The 20,883-nt window shown below is 30.7% G+C and overlaps 1 protein-coding gene across 2 annotated transcripts in view; it reads left to right on the top strand.

Moving 5' to 3' along the window:
• The window catches only part of LOC145326426 (glutamate receptor ionotropic, NMDA 2B-like), a 295,851-nt gene that overhangs the window by 115,199 nt on the left and 159,769 nt on the right, over positions 1-20,883 (top strand). For both annotated transcript variants that reach the window (XM_080169776.1, XM_080169777.1), the window contains exons 5-10: positions 5,146-5,188; positions 5,477-5,579; positions 6,143-6,174; positions 7,750-7,838; positions 9,635-9,707; positions 9,855-9,957. In XM_080169776.1, coding sequence (XP_080025902.1) covers positions 5,146-5,188; positions 5,477-5,579; positions 6,143-6,174; positions 7,750-7,838; positions 9,635-9,707; positions 9,855-9,957 — 443 coding nt within the window. The remainder of the gene's footprint in view (positions 1-5,145; positions 5,189-5,476; positions 5,580-6,142; positions 6,175-7,749; positions 7,839-9,634; positions 9,708-9,854; positions 9,958-20,883) is intronic.

Consider the following 20,883-nt stretch of genomic DNA (forward strand, 5'->3'; position numbering starts at 1 on the left):
TATTATTTCTTTGATATAAATCTTTTTCCCTGTAAGTGGCAATCAACTCATCTTACTTTGATGTGAAAGGGATCAGATATTTAGGGATAAGAAAATTCATTCTGAACAAATCTTTATCCATATGATAAAGCAACAGGATATGTGTGCCTGTACCGAAGGATCTCGCTAACCGATGAACCGATAATTTTTACAATTTAGCTTCTGGGAATATTTATAACTATTTTTGTGGAGGTTACCAACAAGGGTGCCGATACTTTTTCTTTTTAAAACTACAATTGAAAGACAGAGGGTCCAACCCCCCCCCCCCCCACACACACACACACACACACACACCGACCGTAAGAGCTCCTAAAGGCCTTCAGTGGCGTAGCAGCTAGTCATTAATAAAGTAAGTACTACAAATTCGCAATTCTATAACCGTTACCAGACAACATTTTTTATATGATATAAGTACCTTTTTCATCTTATACTGTACCTAGGACACAAGGTACAGTTAGCGAAACATATCTATAATCAAGTTCTACAAATAGAAGTATATCCTTAAACAGAATCCTGTATTTATGCAATAACAACAAGATTTAGACAATTTTGTGTATCCTTCTTTCTAAGTCTTGACACTCTACAAGTGTTCATGTTCGTTTATTCTCCAAATTGATTTCAGAGCTTCGCTTTTATGGATGTTGTCATCCCTGTTTTTTTTCAAATTGGCTAGGGGAAAGATTAATTAATTAGATAATAAGATATTTAGACCATCCAATATACTATAGGACAACTTAAGTTACTATTGTTAAAACGCTCATATATTATTAATTTTCTGGTTATATGTAGAGTGACTGCGCAACAATAGTCTGATAAAGAAAAGCATGGGATGATTTGTCGTTCAATAAAGGAGACAATAATATCTGAATGTGATGTTATTTATTATTGGTGTGCATTTACTTCCGTATATGATTATATACGACTTTTTTATATTCTCTTTATAATACAACTAGCGGCTTCGCCCCTAGCCTCTAGGGGCTTCGCCCTATATAGTTTTGGGAAGTCAACCCTCCTTAATAGAAATATTCAAAAAATTATTCTTTGTTTATTTACTCTGTGGTAAAATTAAACCCAGGTTGTGCGCTTTATGCACCAAAATTTTAATTTGTACAGATTAAACCCAGGTTGTTTGCCGTATACACAAAAATTTCAATTCGTAAAAATTAGACCTAGGTTGTTCGCATACACAAAAATTAAAATTAAAAAAAAAATATTTTGATTTTTTTTTTCGGGGGGGGGGATTCATGGGGGCTTCGCGCCATGTTGCAGTGGGGTTCCCCCACCCCAATTACTGGTTTTTGTTTAAAAAAATAAAAAAAATAAAAATTTTGGAAGTGGGGATTTTTTTATTTTTGGGGGGGTTGGGGTGTCCCACCCCCCAAGAAAATAGCTTAAAACCACCAGAGGACCAATAGGTATATTCCCAGAAGGGTAGAGTCCAATTTGATCAGCAGTTACTGAGATTTTACAAAAAATGTAAAAAAAAAAAAAAATTGGGGGTTGGATTTTTTTTTATTTTTGGGGGGGTTGGGGGTGTCCCACCCCCCAAGAAAATAGCCTAAAACCACCACAGGACCAGTAGGTATTTTCCCTGAAGAGTAGAATCCAATCGGTTCAGTGGTTACCGAGATCTTAAGGGACAGACAGACAGACGGACAGACAGACGGACAGACGGACAGATCGTAAAGGACCATGGAAATCTCCTTCAAAAAAAAAAAAAAAAAAAAAAATGGGGGAGGGATTTTTTGGTTTTTGGGGGGGTTGGGGGTGTCCCACCCCCCAAGAAAATAGCTTAAAACCACCACAGGACCAATAGGTAGATACCCTGAAGAGTAGAATCCGATCGGTTCAGTGGTTACCGAGATCTTAAGGGACAGACAGACAGACGGACAGATAGACATCGTTCTACTTTGTATTATAGACTAGCGGCTTCGCCCCTAGCCTCTAGGGGCTTTGCCCCAAGAGGTGATTAAAAAAATTAAGGCGAAATTCGTTAAAGGACCAAGGAAATCTTCTACAAAACCTAAAGAACCTAGGAAATCTTCTACAAAACCTAAAGAACCTAGGAAATCTTCTACAAAACCTAAAGAACCTAGGAAATCTTCTACAAAACCTAAAGAACCTAGGAAATCTTCTACAAAACCTAAAGAACCTAGGAAATCTTCTACAAAACCCAAAGAACCTAGGAAATGTTCAGCAAAAAAAAAAAAAAAAAAAAAAAAATGGGGGGGGGGATTTTTTTGTTTTTTGGGGGGTTGGGGGTGTCCCACCCCCCAAGAAAATAGCTTAAAACCACCACAGGACCAATAGAAATATACCCTGAAGAGTAGAATCCAATCGGTTCAGTGGTTACCGAGATCTTAAGGGACAGACAGACGGACAGACGGACAGACAGACAGACGGACAGACATCAAGCTACTTTGTATTATAGATAACAGTAATTTTGGGAACACACAGTTTGTTTTGATGTAATTATATGCGGCTTAGTTATTTTCTTCATTTTTTCCCGACGTATCGGGTCACTTTAATATAATTGATTTGATTCCCATGAAAATTAAGCAGTGTCTTCCAAGTATTGGATTACAGAAATATATATTTGAGTCTAAAAATGATTGTTTTGCCCCTAGTAACCTCTCTTGTGAAGTATGTATCCATGGTGGAGAATGGGGCAATAGTTTACCCTCTTTTAACATTATTGTATGCTATATACATTTTAATGTGTTGATGTCAACGTAATCTGCGTCGATAGTAGCGACCAGGTCTTGGTCAATCTCTAGCACGGACACTCTATTTATAGTTTTAGAATGCTTTGCCAGAGAGAAAAAGTAGTAACAAAGGTTTGTATAGTTTCTTTTTTTGTCAAACGAAACTAAAAAAGGGGAAAGTATTCAGTTGCTTTTGTAATTTTTTTTTTGTGTGTAAAGAAAGTTGCTGAAAAAAATTCTGATGTCATAAAAATGAGGGATGAGGAGAGGAGGAGTGGGAAAGAAAACCTCTAAAAAAGAGATGGATAATCCATCATTTTTATTACGTCACATGCTGATTTTTTGAGCGACTTTCTTCACTTACGTTATTTTTCTTAGAAACGTTAGCGTGTGATAGGGGTGTAGAGATATGTCAACTCCCCCTTTAAACTGTTATTGAAATAATCTACATTTCTCTTTATTCACCCCTTTCCCACATCTCTAGTGAATTGTTGGGCACGCCACTGCTTAGAATAGAAGAGTTGACATTTTCTATATGAAATATTCTAAAAGCTAATCAGAACATAAATTAAACTAAACTTTGAGTACTACAACTACAATATAAATATACAAAAACATCAATTACATCTGATGCAAAATTTTCCTGCAAATCTTTATATTATTTCTGAAAAGTACCTACTTTCTTTTTCATTAAAAATATTGTTTTAATGGATGTAAATGACATACATCAAAAGAATATAGCATATATGTAAAAGATATGAAAAAAAAACTCAGAAATATATGTGTAAAATATTAGAACTGAGATGTCAGGTTTGATGAAGAAACTCTCTTACAACTTTCAAATATTTCCTCTAGCATACAAGAAGGATGATAAATGTATTCATAAGTGTTATACTGATCATAAATGACAACTGGGGAAAATTTTTTGCGTATTTTCCGTAAAATTGTATACAAGCTTTTAGTCAAATGCGCTTATTAGGTCAAACTGTCCTTAATAAGCGCATTTGACTGGAAGCTTGCATTTATGGAAAGAAGTTATATCTAAGAAATAATAAAACAATTTGTTAGTTTAGCTAACTAAAAAACACGTAATTTTATAAACATCTGGTCTTCCAGAGCACAATAAATTAATTGGTTGTGGCTTTACAAATCTAGTAACTGTTATCATTCTTAGAATCATTGTACATATCCTTTGAGAAGCAGAAAGCATTTACCATTCATGGAAACAAATATATCAATTTCTAGTTTCTTGGATATCTTTTTAACACCCCTAATTTGGTTATGGGTAGTAAAGTCTGGTATATTTGGAGAGGGTTTTTTTGTTGTTTGAACGTTGCTGGTCATTGGACCAATATGACTTTCATTTTTAAGTGAAGCTGTAAATGGTGAGAAAAACTAAATTTTAAGCAGTTGATTGGATTCTACCCCTCCCCCACTCCCTCCCCACCCTCCAATCTTTACAGTTCCACTAGAGGCCTCTTGAAGTGCAAATGCTAGTATGTCATAGTGTTTTATTTATCTCTATTTTTATAACATTAATATTATTTTCTCATGGGATATTATTGAGAAAAAAGTTTGGGTTAGAAAGATCAGAGTATTCCGAAGAAAATAAGCAAAGATTTTTTAAAAATATACAATATTCTTTTCTTTTCCTCTATTTTTCTTATAAAAATTCTTATGCCTGAACCTGCAAAGATAATGACAACAAGTATTATGTTTACTTTAATATTACCTCTTTTATATTTTTATTTTGCAAATTTTTTTCATTGTTCCTCGGTTTAGGTAAACTTTTACTTTAGTAAACAGTTGTAATATCATGGAAATTGTATTGAACAATAAAGAAAAGTTATTGTCATCAAATTGATATGCTGTATAATGTTTTTTACTCTTATGAGTAGAGTAGTTTTCCTTAAAGAAATCTACATATACATTCATATAGTTAAGTACCTGCTATAGTAATTGTTTTGTCTGTCCGTACTGCGATCCCATCTCCTATCTTCTGCTCATATCCTTCTCTTTTCATTCCCCTATTTTTTTCTCGAATTTCCCAGTTTTCTACTCTTATGGTTTGAAAAGCTTTACTGTTATTGAACCTGATTATCCTTGTTTTACTGTAGAAGAAATATTGTTGATAAATGATAAATTATTTGAGAAGTTTCCAGATGTTTTTATTCATCAATTAAAAATTGAATAGAAATTATTATATTCTGTTTTATTATTTTTTATTGTTCTTTTGTTAGGTTATTATTGCTATACAAATCAGATTATGATTTTCTAAAGAATAGAATAATGATTTTCAAAAATATCTAAATGTTTTTTAAAAATGATATTCAGAAATAATATTCAGTCGAAGAGTAGTTATTAGTAAACATAAAAGTAAAAATAAATGATTTTATGAATACAGATATTTATAAGAATGAAACAAGAGTGGATCTTTCTGATAAGTAAGTATTTTTACAAAGTTTTTTTCTACAAACTATGAATGTTTTTAAAACAACTAGACTCGGGATATTTGGCTATATCCTATTAAATACAGTAGAAGCTTATTATGTTGGTCCGTTTAGGTCTAGTTAACCACTTAACCGATTAAGAACCTTATCTTAGGGAAGCTTTAATAAGGCCTCAAAATGGTTTAAGGCAATTATATTTTCTTCAAACTTTAGCCTTGCGGTGGTTTTAAGCTCTTCCCACCCCCCTTAAAAGAAAATAAATAAAACATATTTCATTTTTAGGCCCTTGTTAAAACTTGGCATAATAGTTCCTCACACCCTTTGGTTGGAAAGAAAAAGAAAATATCTTCACCACATATCAAGCAGCACCAGTAATCTAGACAATGTAAGATAATGATTTAATATTTTTTAAAAGTACAGCTACAATACAAATTACTCTTATCGGTACATTTCCGACTGGCATTTGTCAATTTTAATATTTTTTTTCTTTTTCGTTATTTTCTATTACCTCTCTTTCGTTTTTCCTTCATAGCATTTACTTTTTTTTTTAAATTTAATTATATTTTTCTTTCTTATGTTTGTCTTATTTATGTTTTTACTCCCACAATATGTTATTACATTTCTAGAAAACTTTCTTATTTTCCATGACAGAAATGGAAGTTTCTTTTCAAACCCCCCTCCTCTTTTTTTGACAAAAACACTTTCAAAAAAGCGAATAAGGGTGGGTGGGTGACATAAAAAATGAATAGTGGAAAATACGGATAGTAATAAAACTAGGTTAGGTTATTAAAGAAATGATACATTTGGAAAGGAAATTACTTGATTTATAAATATTCAATATACATATAGAGACGTTTAAAGTGCCTATTATCTTACATACTGACAAAGCAAACACCATAATCAGTTCGTAAAGTTTCTGTGCAGAATCATAGAATATTTTATTTCTAGGAAGTTCTTAGTGTGATTAATTCAGAATACAGGTTAGCTTTTTTAAATATAATTCTCGTGCTTTTTAAATAATAATATTATTTTAGATATAACAATAACAGAAACATCTTAGTATTTGAAATTTTTTTTTTACTTAGATGATCCTTTTCATAAAAGGGCCTTCAATATAATCTTTGCTAATTTTCATTTTTTTTTTGCTACTTGTACATGCAACTTTGAATCAGATATTATTATCTTCTTATAGAGTATAATTATATAGAAAGTTCTAACAAAACATCAAATGTAAAAGATTAGAAAAATTGCATGCTATCAATATTTCTGTCTCTTCGTTTTGACGGTCTCACTACATGTATGTACAACAACATGTTTGTTTCTCTAAGTCAAACTAAGTATGTGTTTTTGTCTGTGTTTAGAATTTGCTGTATTTGATTTTTGTCTGTCACTTATTTTTCCTGTAACAATATTTTGTTCTTGTTTGTATGAACGTTTAATCCAATATCTTATTATTTTCTACAATTTTTAGATACATTATATCTTACTAGCGGATTCGCCCCTAGGGGCCTCTAGGGGCACTTGAGGAGGGGGGAGTCGAATTTGATAACCCAATTTCTTATTTTAGATTTAAAGATTTTTTTTTGGAGGGGGGTATTTTTCATTTTTTGAAGAAAATAGTTATAAACCTTCCCGGGACTTATGAGAAGCTACCCTGTTAAGGAGAACCCGATCGGTTCAGCGGTTAGCGAGATCCTTCAGTACAGACACACAGATACACAGACAAACAAACATCCTGTTACTTTAGTATAAGGATATTATAATACACTTTTTAAAAGCAAAGTCAATCTATAATTTGAAATATCCGTCTATCAGCAAAACTTGATTTTAATTCTCGGCTACTATTAAAGATTGACGGCAGAAATTTTGTGAATACTAATGAGCTCTCAAATTTTTTCAGGAGGGGGGGGGTAATTCATTTTTTGGGGGTAAAATGGCGCGCGAAGCTCGCAGCAAATTTTTTTTACCCCTCCCCCCCCCCCCATTATTTTTACCCCGGGGGTAAAATTTGCTTGGGGGGGGGGGGGGAACTACCCCCCTGAAATCTGTTGGCAGGGGTAAATTTTGTATACCCCCCCCCAAAATTTACCCCCGGGGTAAAATTTTTTTTGGGGGGGGTAATTTAAAATTTATTAAATGTGTAAAAAAAAATTTGTTAAGAGATTTTTTCATTTGGGGGGGGGGGTATTTACCCTCCTAAAATTGTTTTGGGGGGGGGTAAAATTAAAAAAAAATTGATGGGGGGGGGTAATCCCAACTTTACCCCCCCCCCCCCCCCCTTGGACGTCTATGGCTTTCAGTTTATAATTCATTTGATCCGTCGCCAGTGTGTCGGTATTGCTCTGGTGGTCCTTTAATTTATATAAGAAAAATGGCTTGGATTCTATTTTAAATAGATGGTTATATTTTCAGGTAAAGATTTCTGTGGACATCACTAGGTTTGTCAGTCTATAGGGGAATTGTTTTAGTATGAAATAATTGTCTTTTGTCCCTCCCCTACACATCTACATATTTAACTCTAGCAAATTTGCCTTTATTTAAAAAAATTTATTTAGATTTGAGTTCAGTCGGAAGCAGAAAATCCACGACAATGACCACTCAATTAATTTTGATGAGGTTCTCGCAATTTCACCTCCACCTAATGGTAAGATTTTCATACACGAAATTGGAAGTTCCTAAGAAATTTCAGAATTTATTTTCCTATAGAAGCACAATTCTCTAATAAATTCCATGTCCAAATAACATAATTGATAAAAAGGCCGACAAGGTAGTGAGACAAGGTAGCTATTTAACCAATGAAAAACAAGGATGACAACATCCATATGTAGCGAAGCACAAAAAATCGTGGATGGGAATATGTACAAGTAGATTTAAAGTGTATTTATTAAAATCAAGAATAGATTTATTGGAAAAAATAAACACGAAATCTTGTTTTATTTTGTATGATAACGACGGTCAAAGTAAATGACTATACATACTAGATTTTGATATTGTCATCGCCAAAAAGTTTGAAACTCGGTCCAAAGATATAAGGAAATATGTAAAACATATATAAATAGCCAAAAACCTGCTAAAAAAACATGTAATCTTGTTTTATTTTGTATGATAACGACGGTTAAAGTAAATGACTATACTATACATACTAGATTTTGATATTGTCATCGCCAAAAAGTTTGAAACTCGGTCCAAAGATATAAGGAAATATGTAAAACATATAAAAATAGCCCAAAACCTGCTAAAAAAACATGTAATCTTATTTTATTTTGTATGATAACGACGGTTAAAGTAAATGACTGTACTATACATACTAGATTTTGAAATTGTCATTGCTAAAAAGTTTGAAACTCGGACCAAAGATATGAGGAAATATGTAAAACATATAAAAATAGCCAAAAACCTGCTAAAAAAAACATGAAATCTTGTTATATTTTGTATGATAACGACGGTTAAAGTAAATGACTATACATACTAGATGCGCATAACAATGAAAAAAATATTTTGATACTGACATCGCAAAAAAATTTGAAAATCGGACTATAAACACCAAAGGTATGGGGAAAAATGTAGAATATATAAAAATAGCCTAAAACCTGCAAAAAGGCAGTCTGGCTGTCATTGCTGTTTTCTTCAAACGACGGGAAATTTAATTTTGATATCTTCGAAGCAATCGTTCTGATTCAAAATCCGCAAAAAGTAATATTTTAAAACTTTAGATCTGTGTTTTTGAAAATAAAGTTAATTGAATCAAAAGTAATATATATTAAATTTAAAATTTGAATTATTTTCAAAGAATTTTACTTCTTTGATTTCACTATTGAAAAATATATTTGTATTTTATCCTACAAAATATCTCATATTTCACTTAAAATATATTTTTTTATTTATAAAATATGTCTTGGCGTTTTTATCACTAGTAGCTATAATTATTTATTTTATGACTTTCAATGTAAAAAATAGCTTAAACTATTCCTGGATCAATTAGTACTACCTCTGTAAAAATAGACATAAATTTGTCTAGTGTCAGGAGAAACAAATATTTTATTATCATTTGATTAGAATGTTAATTAAATAAATTAAGAATATGTTTTACATATTTTTTTTTCACTTATGTTACAAGTATTTCATGAATATAATTTTTTAACGTCTAAATCCTTTTTTTACAGAATGTTGTGGCCACAAAGGACGTTATTTAAATTTTCTAATAAAGGAAAATGAGCCTCTTTTAAAAAGTATATTTGTTTTATAGAATCTCAATAGAATAGTACAGTAACAATGAGGAAAATTGGTGGTGTATTAGGATGGTGTCACAAGCTCACAAGGAAAGTGTGAGTCTACATGGATGTTTACCTTGCGCCCATTTGGTAAGGGGGGGGGGGGGTGTGATACACCTGCACACTCTATAGCACGCTACTGATATAGTTATATTTATATTTTTTTTAGATATCTTAGATCTACTGTGCAGTCAAGTGAACAGTTCTAGTGCGGCCATTATCTATCTTACAGACACTGAAAGGTACACAAATTCTATCTAATCTCTATCCCAGAGACATATTCCTGTCTTATTTTCTTTGTAATACAAAAAAGAACTTGTTTAAGATATGTTTTTCTTTTCATTTTTAGTTCAACTTCAGAACGTATACAAAATTTATCTTTGGTTTAGTTATGGAAGCAGCACAACATCCAGTCAATATTTCCTGCAGCTGGCCGCATACCTGGGCATTCCGGTTATTGGCTGGAATCCAGATAATTCCGGTTTAGACAAGGTAACAGCAATGATGTGTCTACTACATATTTAAAATATTAAGTATTCCAAACCCTAAACGTATCGTATTTCGAGAAAAATCAAAAGGGAATTTAGAGACATGATAATATTGAAATTGGGGAATATTAATTAACGTCGCCAAGAATTCTATTTCAAGAATATGATATATATTCCCCTCTCCGTTCGTTCACAAATAGCTCCCTATTTACAGCATGACCCTCGAAAAAGTATTTTTAAGCATCTGCAGCCCTTATTTCTCAATGAATTATTAAAAAATGCATATGTCCTTGTTCTCCATAGTATTCCACACGTAAGTAGATATAAAAATATTTTTTTTACCTCCATTAACACCGGAGATTTTTAGAGCTAAAGTTTTGAAAAAGTGACTGAGAAAAAGAATTTTTTTTTGTTTCTCTTATTTTTTGGATGGTTATATTATGTTTTTCTGGCAATTGAATAATGAGACACAAAGAAAAACAAGTTAACTAAATATTTCTTTTTTATTCCACCAAAAAATATAAATTTTTAATGGCAAAAAATACTACTGAATGAATTGATTATTTGCAAATTTTAGGTTATTTATTAACCCTTATTTATAGAAAAGGATTAATTATGACAGTTGCTCCGCCTACTTTTCTGACATCTCAATTATTTAATAAGGGGTAAATTAAGCTTTTTAGACTAAAAAATCATTATGTTTTATTTTTATTTTCTTTATAACTTTTTTGTTATTAAAGTTAGGATTGTGAAACAAAAACAATTTTCCTGCTATATTCATAGAGATTTATTTGGTTTTTTAATCTTAAACAATTTTGCCTAATAAGTAAGTTTTTCAAAATATCATTAAACTAAAAAGACTCAAAAAAAATGTGTAAAAAAATGCTTTTTACTCAAAAACTAAATTTTTTATTTCATTTTTGTATAAAGTTTCTGCTAGTAACAAAAATAAAAGGATTTCTAGCTTAATTTTGCGAAAAAAGTCGTATCATGTTAAAAGTTACTTTTTCCTCAGTCACTTTTTCAAAACTTTAGCACTAAAAATCTCCGGTGTTAATGGAGGTAAAAAAAATATTTTTATATCTACTTACGTGGAATACTATAGAGAACAAGGACATATGCATTTTTTAATAATTCATTGAGAAATAAGGGCTGCAGATGCTTAAAAATACTTTTTCGAGGGTCATGCTGTATATTTTTCTAAATATTCAAATCTCTTAATATTTATTTACGAAGTGCTTCGTAAATAAATACTAGATTTTGAAAAATAATAAATTTTTACGTTGTATATTTCTATTTCTGAAATAAATCACGCAATCTTAAATGAAGTATGTTCGTTAAACAATTCCGAAATAAAATTTACTAAATATATTAGACTTTTAGGTTCTTTCTATGAAATTAATGTGATGACATAATTTCCTTACTCCAAAAAGTCTACCTGTTAAGAATACGACATTTTAGACGTCTTACTTTTTTCATTGCTTTTTTTACAGGGTAAAATAAAAATTCTTCCTAATATTAAAAAAGTATAATTTTGCATTACGTAAAAAAAGTATATAACGATAATGAAATATATTAAAGTTAACTTATAATAGTTTGTAATTGTATTTGTAACAATATATTTATAGATTCCCTGTTATTTGATATCATCCGTTTCCGGTGTATGCTGTTCAATTTATATCAGGGATAAATATATACAAAAGTATATGTTGTCACTTCAAAGGTCCGTAAGCAATTGAAATTTCAAGGAAATCATTACCCCCTACCAATTTACATTTTTACCACCATTTTTACTATTTTTCTTTGTTGTCGGTTTCCAAGAAATTATTAAGATTAATAATATTATAGATATCTTCAAATATGAAGTGTTGGGATGTGTGAAATATTTTTAACAAGGATGACAATATCCATTAAAGCAAAACATTAACATAAATGCATAAGTATAATCAAAATTATAAGTAAGTATTCTGTCTATAAATTATATAAAATACTAACATATTAATGATGAACAGACTGACGTCTATAACCAACACAAATTATAGAAAAGCTTCGCTAATTCCTAGTATTTTCCATAAGTTTTGTTTTGTTATTTCTTGGGTGGGGGGGGGAGGGGAGGGGTCAATATCAAGTGTTGGGATGTGTGAAAAATTTTTAACAAGGATGACAATATCCATTAAAGCAAAACATTAACATAAATGCATAAGTATAATCAAAATTATAAGTAAGTATTCTGTCTATAAATTATATAAATACTAACATATTAATGATGAACAGACTGACGTCTATAACCAACACAAATTATAGAAAAGCTTCGCTAATTCCTAGTATTTTGAATTTTCCATATGTTTTGTTTTGTTATTTCTTGGGGGGGGGGGGGGGGGAACATTAACATAAATGCATAAGTATAATCAAAATTATAAGTAAGTATTCTGTCTATAAATTATATAAAATAGTAATACTAACATATTAATGATGAACAGACTGACGTCTATAACCAACACAAATTATAGAAAAGCTTCGCTAATTCCTATTTTCCATATGTTTTGAATTGTTATTTCTTGGGTGGGGGGGGGGGAGGGGAGGGGTCAATATTTGTATCGTAACGGTCAACCTTCAAACTAGGGGGGGCGAGGTAGGGGTGAATCAATATCATTAGCATATATATATCGACAACATTTCTTAAATAGGGGAGGGGTGAGACTATACTAGTGTAATAAATTATTATCGATTCAGCGTTTTTTTTTTTTGGGGGGGGGGGAAACATTTATGACCTCATAAAGCTAAGGGTCAACTCCTCATACAAGAAATATGAGACCTTAGAGAACAAGGACAAAACGTTACAATTTACAAAACTAACTCCAATCCAAATAAAATAAAAATATTTATTTTCATTTTATTTAAGTCAACATGGTTTATTTATTTATTTAGAATATTTATTTCATTAAAGTAAAAAAAGTTATGATTATTGTTTTGTTAGTATGTTAGGTTAAATTAGTACATATTACTTGAGTTAGAATGATTAATACATTATTTAAACTGTTTTTAACCTATTTTTAAAACATATATCAAAAGTATACTATGACACCAGTAGAATTAAACTGCAGAGCCTAAATTTGAATTAAGTCCCCAATAAACTTTTTTGAGGGGATTTAAAAATTAATTTTACTGTTGCTGTGGTCTTTTTTGATCAGAGCAAAAGGTCTTTTTTTATTTGGGTAAAATTCGTAGCTTTTAGAGTGTTTTGCTTCATATATATAGTATTCTGGTATAGAGTAAAATAAGGCCTTTTGATTTCATCTAAATTAATTCATTAAAAACTTAATTCTTTACAATATATCAATGAATTAACTTTATCGTGCTTGTTTTCCATCACATATTTAAAACACAAAAAAATTGGCTGTAAAGGGTTAAATAGTGAAAGATGACAACAAACGTTTACGCAATACAACAATTTTTTTTGTCACATATACAAATATGATGAAATATAAGATTATTCAAACTTATTTTTTTTTAATATTTTTAAAAAGCATGTATCTTTTATGTGTATAGTTTTCATTATTTTCATTTTAATTCAATAAAAATTATTTAACTACATTGGAAATAAGTCACTTTGTGAAAACACTCTTTTTTGAATTGAAAAAAACTGAAATGAAACAAGACTTTTAATTGGTTCAGACTTCAGAATAATATGTTTTATTTTAATGTTAAATTTCTTCTATATAAATTATTGTTTTAGAAAAAAATTATTTGCATCGAACTGAGTAGAGTTTTTATTATTGTATTGATATAATCTGAATCACATCAAATTGTTCTGTAAGAAACAATTTAACCCCAAACTAAAAAATGCTTTTGCTTCCATCAAAATGATCACAGCAACATATAAAATTGATTTTTAAATCCCCCAAAAAAAGTTTATTGGGGACTTAATTCAAATTTGGGCTCTGCAGTCTGATTCTACTGGTGTCATAGTTTATTTTTGATATATGATAAAAAAATAGGTTAAAAACAGTTTAATGGTTATTGGTGGTTTATTTTTTAACTTTTCTTTCACTTTATGATATTAGCAAGTTTGATATATGGTTGAGTTGAAATGTAGAAGACAGTAAGCAGGGTGGAGGGTTGGAGAATGTAGGGTGTTGGAACTTTGGAAGGTGGATTATTATAGAGTAGATACGCTGAAAGCCTGAAACAAAAAATCTTAAGTCTTAACAGCTATGTGAGGGAGAGGGGGGGGGATGGTAATTTATCTATCTTGCTTAGCGTTCGGTTAATTCTAAATTAATGAATAAATAAAAGCTATCTATCTTAAACGGACGTACGGAGGGACGGACCGACCGACCCTAATTATAGAAAAGCTTCGCTTTAAAAAAATAAATTTTACTTTTATTTGAGCCAATGTTAGATAAAAAGTTAATAATTTAACCAACCAATTAAAATATCCTTGTATTTATGTTTTGACATGTCCTATAATCAATAGGCATCTATTAAATGTAATCTAAACAAGGATAACAAGATTATCATCCATTGTCTTATCTCCTAAGGTGTACTTTACAACCCTCTCACATACTCACACGACAATACAAATACACATAATAAATACTAGGATATGACAATGAAAGAAAAATCGAGATTTTTGGAATAAAGAAAGTGGAGAATAAATTATTTAAAAGTCTTATCTATTATACAAATTTTATATCTAAGTTTTCATATTTATTGAATTGTTTACAAGTAAAACTGATATGGTTCTGATATCGCAAAAACCAATCAACCAATATTATTTTTTTATAATTCATTCTAAAAAAATAAAAAAAACTCATCAATATTTAATTTTTAAAGTTTTCATATTTATTGAATTGTTTAAAAGTAAAACTGATATGGTTCTGAGTTCTGATATCGCAAAAACCAATCAACCAATATTATTTTTTTTATAATTCATTCTATAAAAATAAAAAACTCATCAATATTTAATTTTTAAAAAAAATTTGTATAAAAAGTAAAAAAAAACACTGAGAAAATATTAGGTGTAGAGGTTTCGTGTTCTTTCTAGACAGCTATATTGGCTATTTTTCCAAATTTTGACGGAACGAAAAAATTTATTGGAAAATATCAGTAAATATTAACTTTCAGGATCGTAAAAATTTAGAAAAGATTTTAATATTTCTGTTTCATGTCCATTTTCAACCCTTTCCCTAATTATTATCAACGACTTTGGACCGTTCGTAGATAGGGGGAATATCTGAGAAATATTGACCCGTGGGTTTCAAATTTCCATCGTCAAAGATATATTGGATTTATTTCAAGTAGACATATGTCTGGGTAACAGTATCTTTCTATTTACTTATCTTTTTTGTGCTTGCTTGCTTTCTTTAGTGCTTCTTTGCTTCAAATAGATTTGTTCCAATATGAAGAAAAAATTTAGGTCTAGTAATGTTAATTGGAATCGATTATTTCATCAACAACAACAAAACTAAGGACACAAAAGAAAATCAACAAATAATTTAAAATAACCATCTATAATACAAAGTAGTACGATGTCTGTCTCTCTGTCTTCCGTCTGTCAGTCTGTCTGTCTGTCTGTCCGTCTGTCTGTCTGTCTGAAGCTTAAGATCTCAGTAACCAGTGAACCCATTGGGCTCTACTCTTCGCACAGTTATGGAATCTCGACGACAAAGATTTTTTTATCCAATCTTGACAAGTGAGGTATTTTTGGAAAGAGGAATATATATAGAAAACGCCTATGAAAATTAGAAAATCCGCAGAAATCATATTTGCAAGTTATTTGCAAAAATCTGCAATGTTAATTTGCAAAATTAATTTCATGCCTTAAATGACTTATTTAAAAAGAAATCTTTTTATGAAATGTGTTTATCTATAAGTTTAGAACATACTTAGGGCAAAAAAAATTTCTTTAGTGTTACTTTTTTCACCTTATATATGAAAAAAGCAGTTTCTCACATTTTATGATAAAAAAAGGTATAGGAACAAAAAATATGTTTTTTCTTGATGTAAACACAATGATTGGCATAAAATCTATCATCCTATATGTAAAAATCAGATATAGAATCCTTTTTAGAGCAAAAATAGTGCAAAAAGTAACCTAGACATTTTTGCAAAGTATGAAAATCTGAAGAAAATAGTTCTTTTTGATTTTGATATACATATCAGATAAATGTATACAAAATTAGTGATCAAAAACTATAAAACAAGTTATAACTTTTTCAACCCTATCATTGATTAAAATGCACTTTAAGGTTTACTTACTACCAAAGTAGCACATAAAAACTCTTTTTATTAAGTTATTAAACAAAATAAATTCAAATCAACAATTAGGCGTTTTTTATAATACACTAGACCATTTTGTAGTTGGTTTTTTTGCATTTATTTTGATTAATTACATCATAAAAAGAGTTTTTATGCACTACTTCGGTAATTCTTAAACCTAAAAGTGCAATTTAATCAATGACAATGTTGAAAAAACTTATAAGATGTTTTATAGTTTTTAATCACTAATTTTATATACATTTATCTGATATGTATATCAAAAGCAAAAAGAACTATTTTCTTCAGATTTTCATACTTTGCAAAAATGTCTTGGTTACTTTTTGCACTATATTAGCTCTAAAAAGGATTCTATATCTGATTTTTACATTTAGGATGATAGATTTTATGCCAATTATTGTGTTTACATCAAGAAAAATCATATTTTTTGTTCCTATACCTTTTTTATATCATAAAATGTGAGAAACTGCTTTTTTCATATATAAGGTGAAAAAAGTAACACTAAAGAAATTTTTTTTGCCCTAATTATGTTCTAAACTTATAAATGAACACATTTCATAAAAAAAAATTTCTAAATAAGTCATTTAAGGCATGAAATTAATTTTGCAAATTAGCATTGCAGATTTTTGCAAATAACTTGCAAATATGATTTCTGCGGATTTTCTAATTTTCCTAGGCGTTTTCTATATATATTCCTCTTTCCAAAAATACCTCTCTTGTCAAGATTGGATAAAAAAATCTTTGTCGTTAAGATTCCATAACTGTGTTCGGGGAATATACCTACTGGTCCTGTTATGGTTTTAAGCTATTTTCTTGGGTGGTGGAACACCCCCAACCCCCAATTTTTCTTTTTAAATTTAAATAACACAAAAATAGGTTGATCAAACCTCTTGCACAGGGACTCTGTTTACTTAAAAGCGGGAAGTTTTTACTTACAGTACAATTTCGTTACAATTTTCATAAGAAATACGCATTTTATAAGGCATACAAAATGCTATAATTTTAGTTATATTTAACAGAATTTTCAGATTATTTTTGCAGTTTATCTTTTATTACATATACTTTTATCATTTTATCAAAAAAAAATTCTTTTTTTATCATTTGTTGGAGAAATTAATGCTTAAACTAAGGCTATCTTTAGAAGCAAAGTTGACGCACTTATAATGATAATTACGAATTGAGTACACAGGGCAGACTATTTCAAGACATGAATGTTCCAAAGATATTTTTTTCCATAAAATTTTAATGTTTAGTCCACCGCATTTAACCCCAAAAATTATATCTCAATTTAGGAAGATAATTTTTGTAGACTAATTACAGAATTTACAACTTTATGTACTCTAAAAGTATAGTTAAGATCAAAGGCGTGCAAAAGGTTGGTGTATGGGGTTGTTTACACCTCCTTAGGTGTCCACCCATGTCCACCCTCTTGACAAGAGTCTACAACCTCTGATACACCCCTCTATAAATTCCAATGGGGGTGTAAAGGCAATAAATTTACACCCCCTAAAATAAAGGAGGGTTTACATAAGAAAGCAACTGATTAAGATAATTATATGCTATCTATTTTTAGGGGGGTATTGCAACCATCTCGTAATTAAAGATTAAATGGCACTGAAATTTTGCATGAGTATTCCTTGGTAGGTCTATTTTCCCTAAATTGATCAAAACGTTGGAAAAGTAACGACTAACAAAATTGAATTGTGACTGACCATCCATATGGCAGCTGGAAAATGGCTGAAAACGGCTGGCTGCGTTCAGGAGTATAATGTGTAGATAGGGCTTGTGACGTGTCTTTGGGTAGGTTTTTAGGGGTGCTGAGCTCAAAAATATCAACAGGAATTGTCTCTGACTATCCATATGGCAGCTGGGAAATGGCTTTAAACGGCTGGCGGCAGTCAGGAGTATTATTTGTAAATAGGGCTTGTGACGTGACTTTAAGTAGGTTTTTAGGGGTGCTGAGCTCAAAAATACCAATAATTGTGATTGACCATCCATATGGCAGCTGGGAAACGGCTGTAAACTGCTGGTGGCGGTTTAGTGTATTATTTGTAGTTAGGGCTTGTTACATATCTTTGGATAGATTTTTAGGGGTGCTGAGCTCAAACATACCAACAACAATTGTGACCAAACATCCATATGGCAGCTGGTAAACAGCTGCAGCTCAGCCGTGGCCATATTTTGTGGAAAATTAAGGATATGTGAACATCAAATATTTTTATAGAATTAAACTTTTTCAATTAACATTTTAACCCTATATTGTTGAAAATATTCAATAGGAAAGTTAATTGTCCAAAAATTGTGAGCCTTTGTCTCTATGTCAGCTGGGTATTTTTTAGCTCAGCACCAATAAAAACCTACTCAAATACACGTCATAAGCCCTATCTACAAATAATACTTCTGACTGCTGCCAGCTGTTTACAGCCGTTTCCCAGCTGCCATATGGATAGTCAGTCACAATTCTTGTTGGTATTTTTTAGCTCAGCTCCACTAAAAACCTACCCAAAGACACATCACAATCCCTATTTATACATTATACTCCTTACCGCTGCCAGCCGTTTTCAGCTGTTTCCTAGCTGCCATATGGATGGTCCGTCACAATTCTTGTTGGTATTTTTGAGCTCAGCACCCCCAAAAACCTACCCTAAGACATGTCACAAGCCCTATATACACATTATACTCCTGACCAGCTGCCATATGGATGGTCGGTCACAATTCTTATTGGTATTTTTGAGCTTAGTACCCCTAAAAACCTACCCAAAGATACTTCACAAGCCCTATCTACACATAATACCCTTCACTGCTTCCAGCCGTTTCTAGCTTTTTAGCAGCTGGTACTAGAAATTTTAAAATGGTTATTGCTATCATTTACCATGAATTAAACCAAAAATATGTTATAAAAAGTTGATTCTACGTAATTAATGATAAATTTGCCCTGAAAATAGGAAAAAAACGGTTTTTTCGGCTCAGCCACCAGCTGTTTGTCGTTACTTTTCCAACTTTTTATTCAATTTGGGGAAAATAGACCTACCAAGAATTACTCATGCAAAATTTCAGATCGAAATTCGAGTTTTAAGTGCCATTTAATCATTGATTACGAGATGGTTGCATTACCCCCCCCCCCCTAATTTCCAGACCAGACAAAAAATCTTGCAATATTTTGTGCTGTACAAATTTTTATTAGTAAATATAAGTGATTGAGACAGGTTGGAGCTCTCATACATATGCATTAACTAATTACAATTAGGCTAAGCTAGACGAATCATTGAAATCCGAAAGAGAGGGAGTTAGACAGATGGACAGACAAGGAGAGGGACAGACAGACAAAGGCATTTTATAAAAATCATTATTTACACTTTATTCAATATGCTTTGAGTAAAAATCAACCAAATTATCAGTAAAAACGTCATTTTTATGCAAAGTAACACAGTAAATAAATTTTAAAATTGTATTTTATTGTAATGAATAACTTAAGGGGGTTGTACGAATTAACAAAAACCTTAAATTCGTCCAAGTAATTAGATTGATTTAGTACAGCACGTAAGAATTTGGTGTCAATTTCCTATCAGAGCCGCTGTGCTTGGAGCAAAGCCCCTAGAGGGTAGGGGCGAAGCCGCTAGTTACTCAATAAAGTAATGAGTTGTTTTACTCGTCTTTTCTTTAACCAATGCCTTCTTATTGAAGTTATAACGATCTTACTTGTTTTGGAAATAATCGATTCCAGCAACAGCTCTACATGAACTCTGCAAGATTTTTTTAAATGGAAATTTATAGGAAAATATATCTTTTTAGTATGATCTTTAGTGTCTAGCATAACGTAATAACGAGATCTTAAAAAAAAAAAAAATACACCTGCAAGTTTCTGAACTATTCTTCTATTCATCATGTTAAAAAAATATGGCTGTTGTCAACTTGTCATCTCTATTTATTTTAACTTTTATTTTCTAGTTACTTTTTTTGTATTAGCATCTGGAGTTAGTAAAGAAACCAGAAATGGTATATATGGATTCAGCAAACAAAAATGAAGAAAAAGACGACGAATAAACACAACCTTTGGGAAAATACTTAATAATACTTAAGCCGACATACTAATTATAAAAAGTTTTTTACGCCAAACCTCAAATATTTAATTTTAGAGAAAACAAGGATGACAACATCCATAAGTAGCGAAGCACAAAAATCATGGACAAGAATAAATACAAGTAGATTTAAAGTGTATTTATTAAAATCAAGAATAGATTTAATGGAGAAAATAAACACATATTTTGTATAATGACATAACAATCGGAAAAATTATTTTGATACTGTTATCCAAAAAAAGTTTTAAAATTGGACCAAAAACACCAAAGATATGGGGAAATATGTAAAACATATAAAAAACTTGCTAAAAGTCAGTCTGACCGCCTTGGTTGTTTTCTTAAAATGACAGGAAATTTAATTTTGGTATCTATAAACGGACATTTCAAATTATAGAGTAACTTCGCTACTAATTATAGAGTAGCTTCGCTACCAAAAAGAGAGAAAATTATATTTTAAAAGGGCGTGAACAACTTTATAAAAATTTTTAAAATTATGAATATTTTTTTCACATAATTTCGTAAATTTGGATGAAAGCTTGCAGTTAAATGCTCTTATTAGGTCAAACTGTCTT

This window comes from Acartia tonsa, chromosome 8, assembly GCF_053477335.1.
Source record: "Acartia tonsa isolate MP-2025a chromosome 8, ASM5347733v1, whole genome shotgun sequence".
Classification (NCBI taxonomy): domain Eukaryota; kingdom Metazoa; phylum Arthropoda; class Copepoda; order Calanoida; family Acartiidae; genus Acartia; species Acartia tonsa.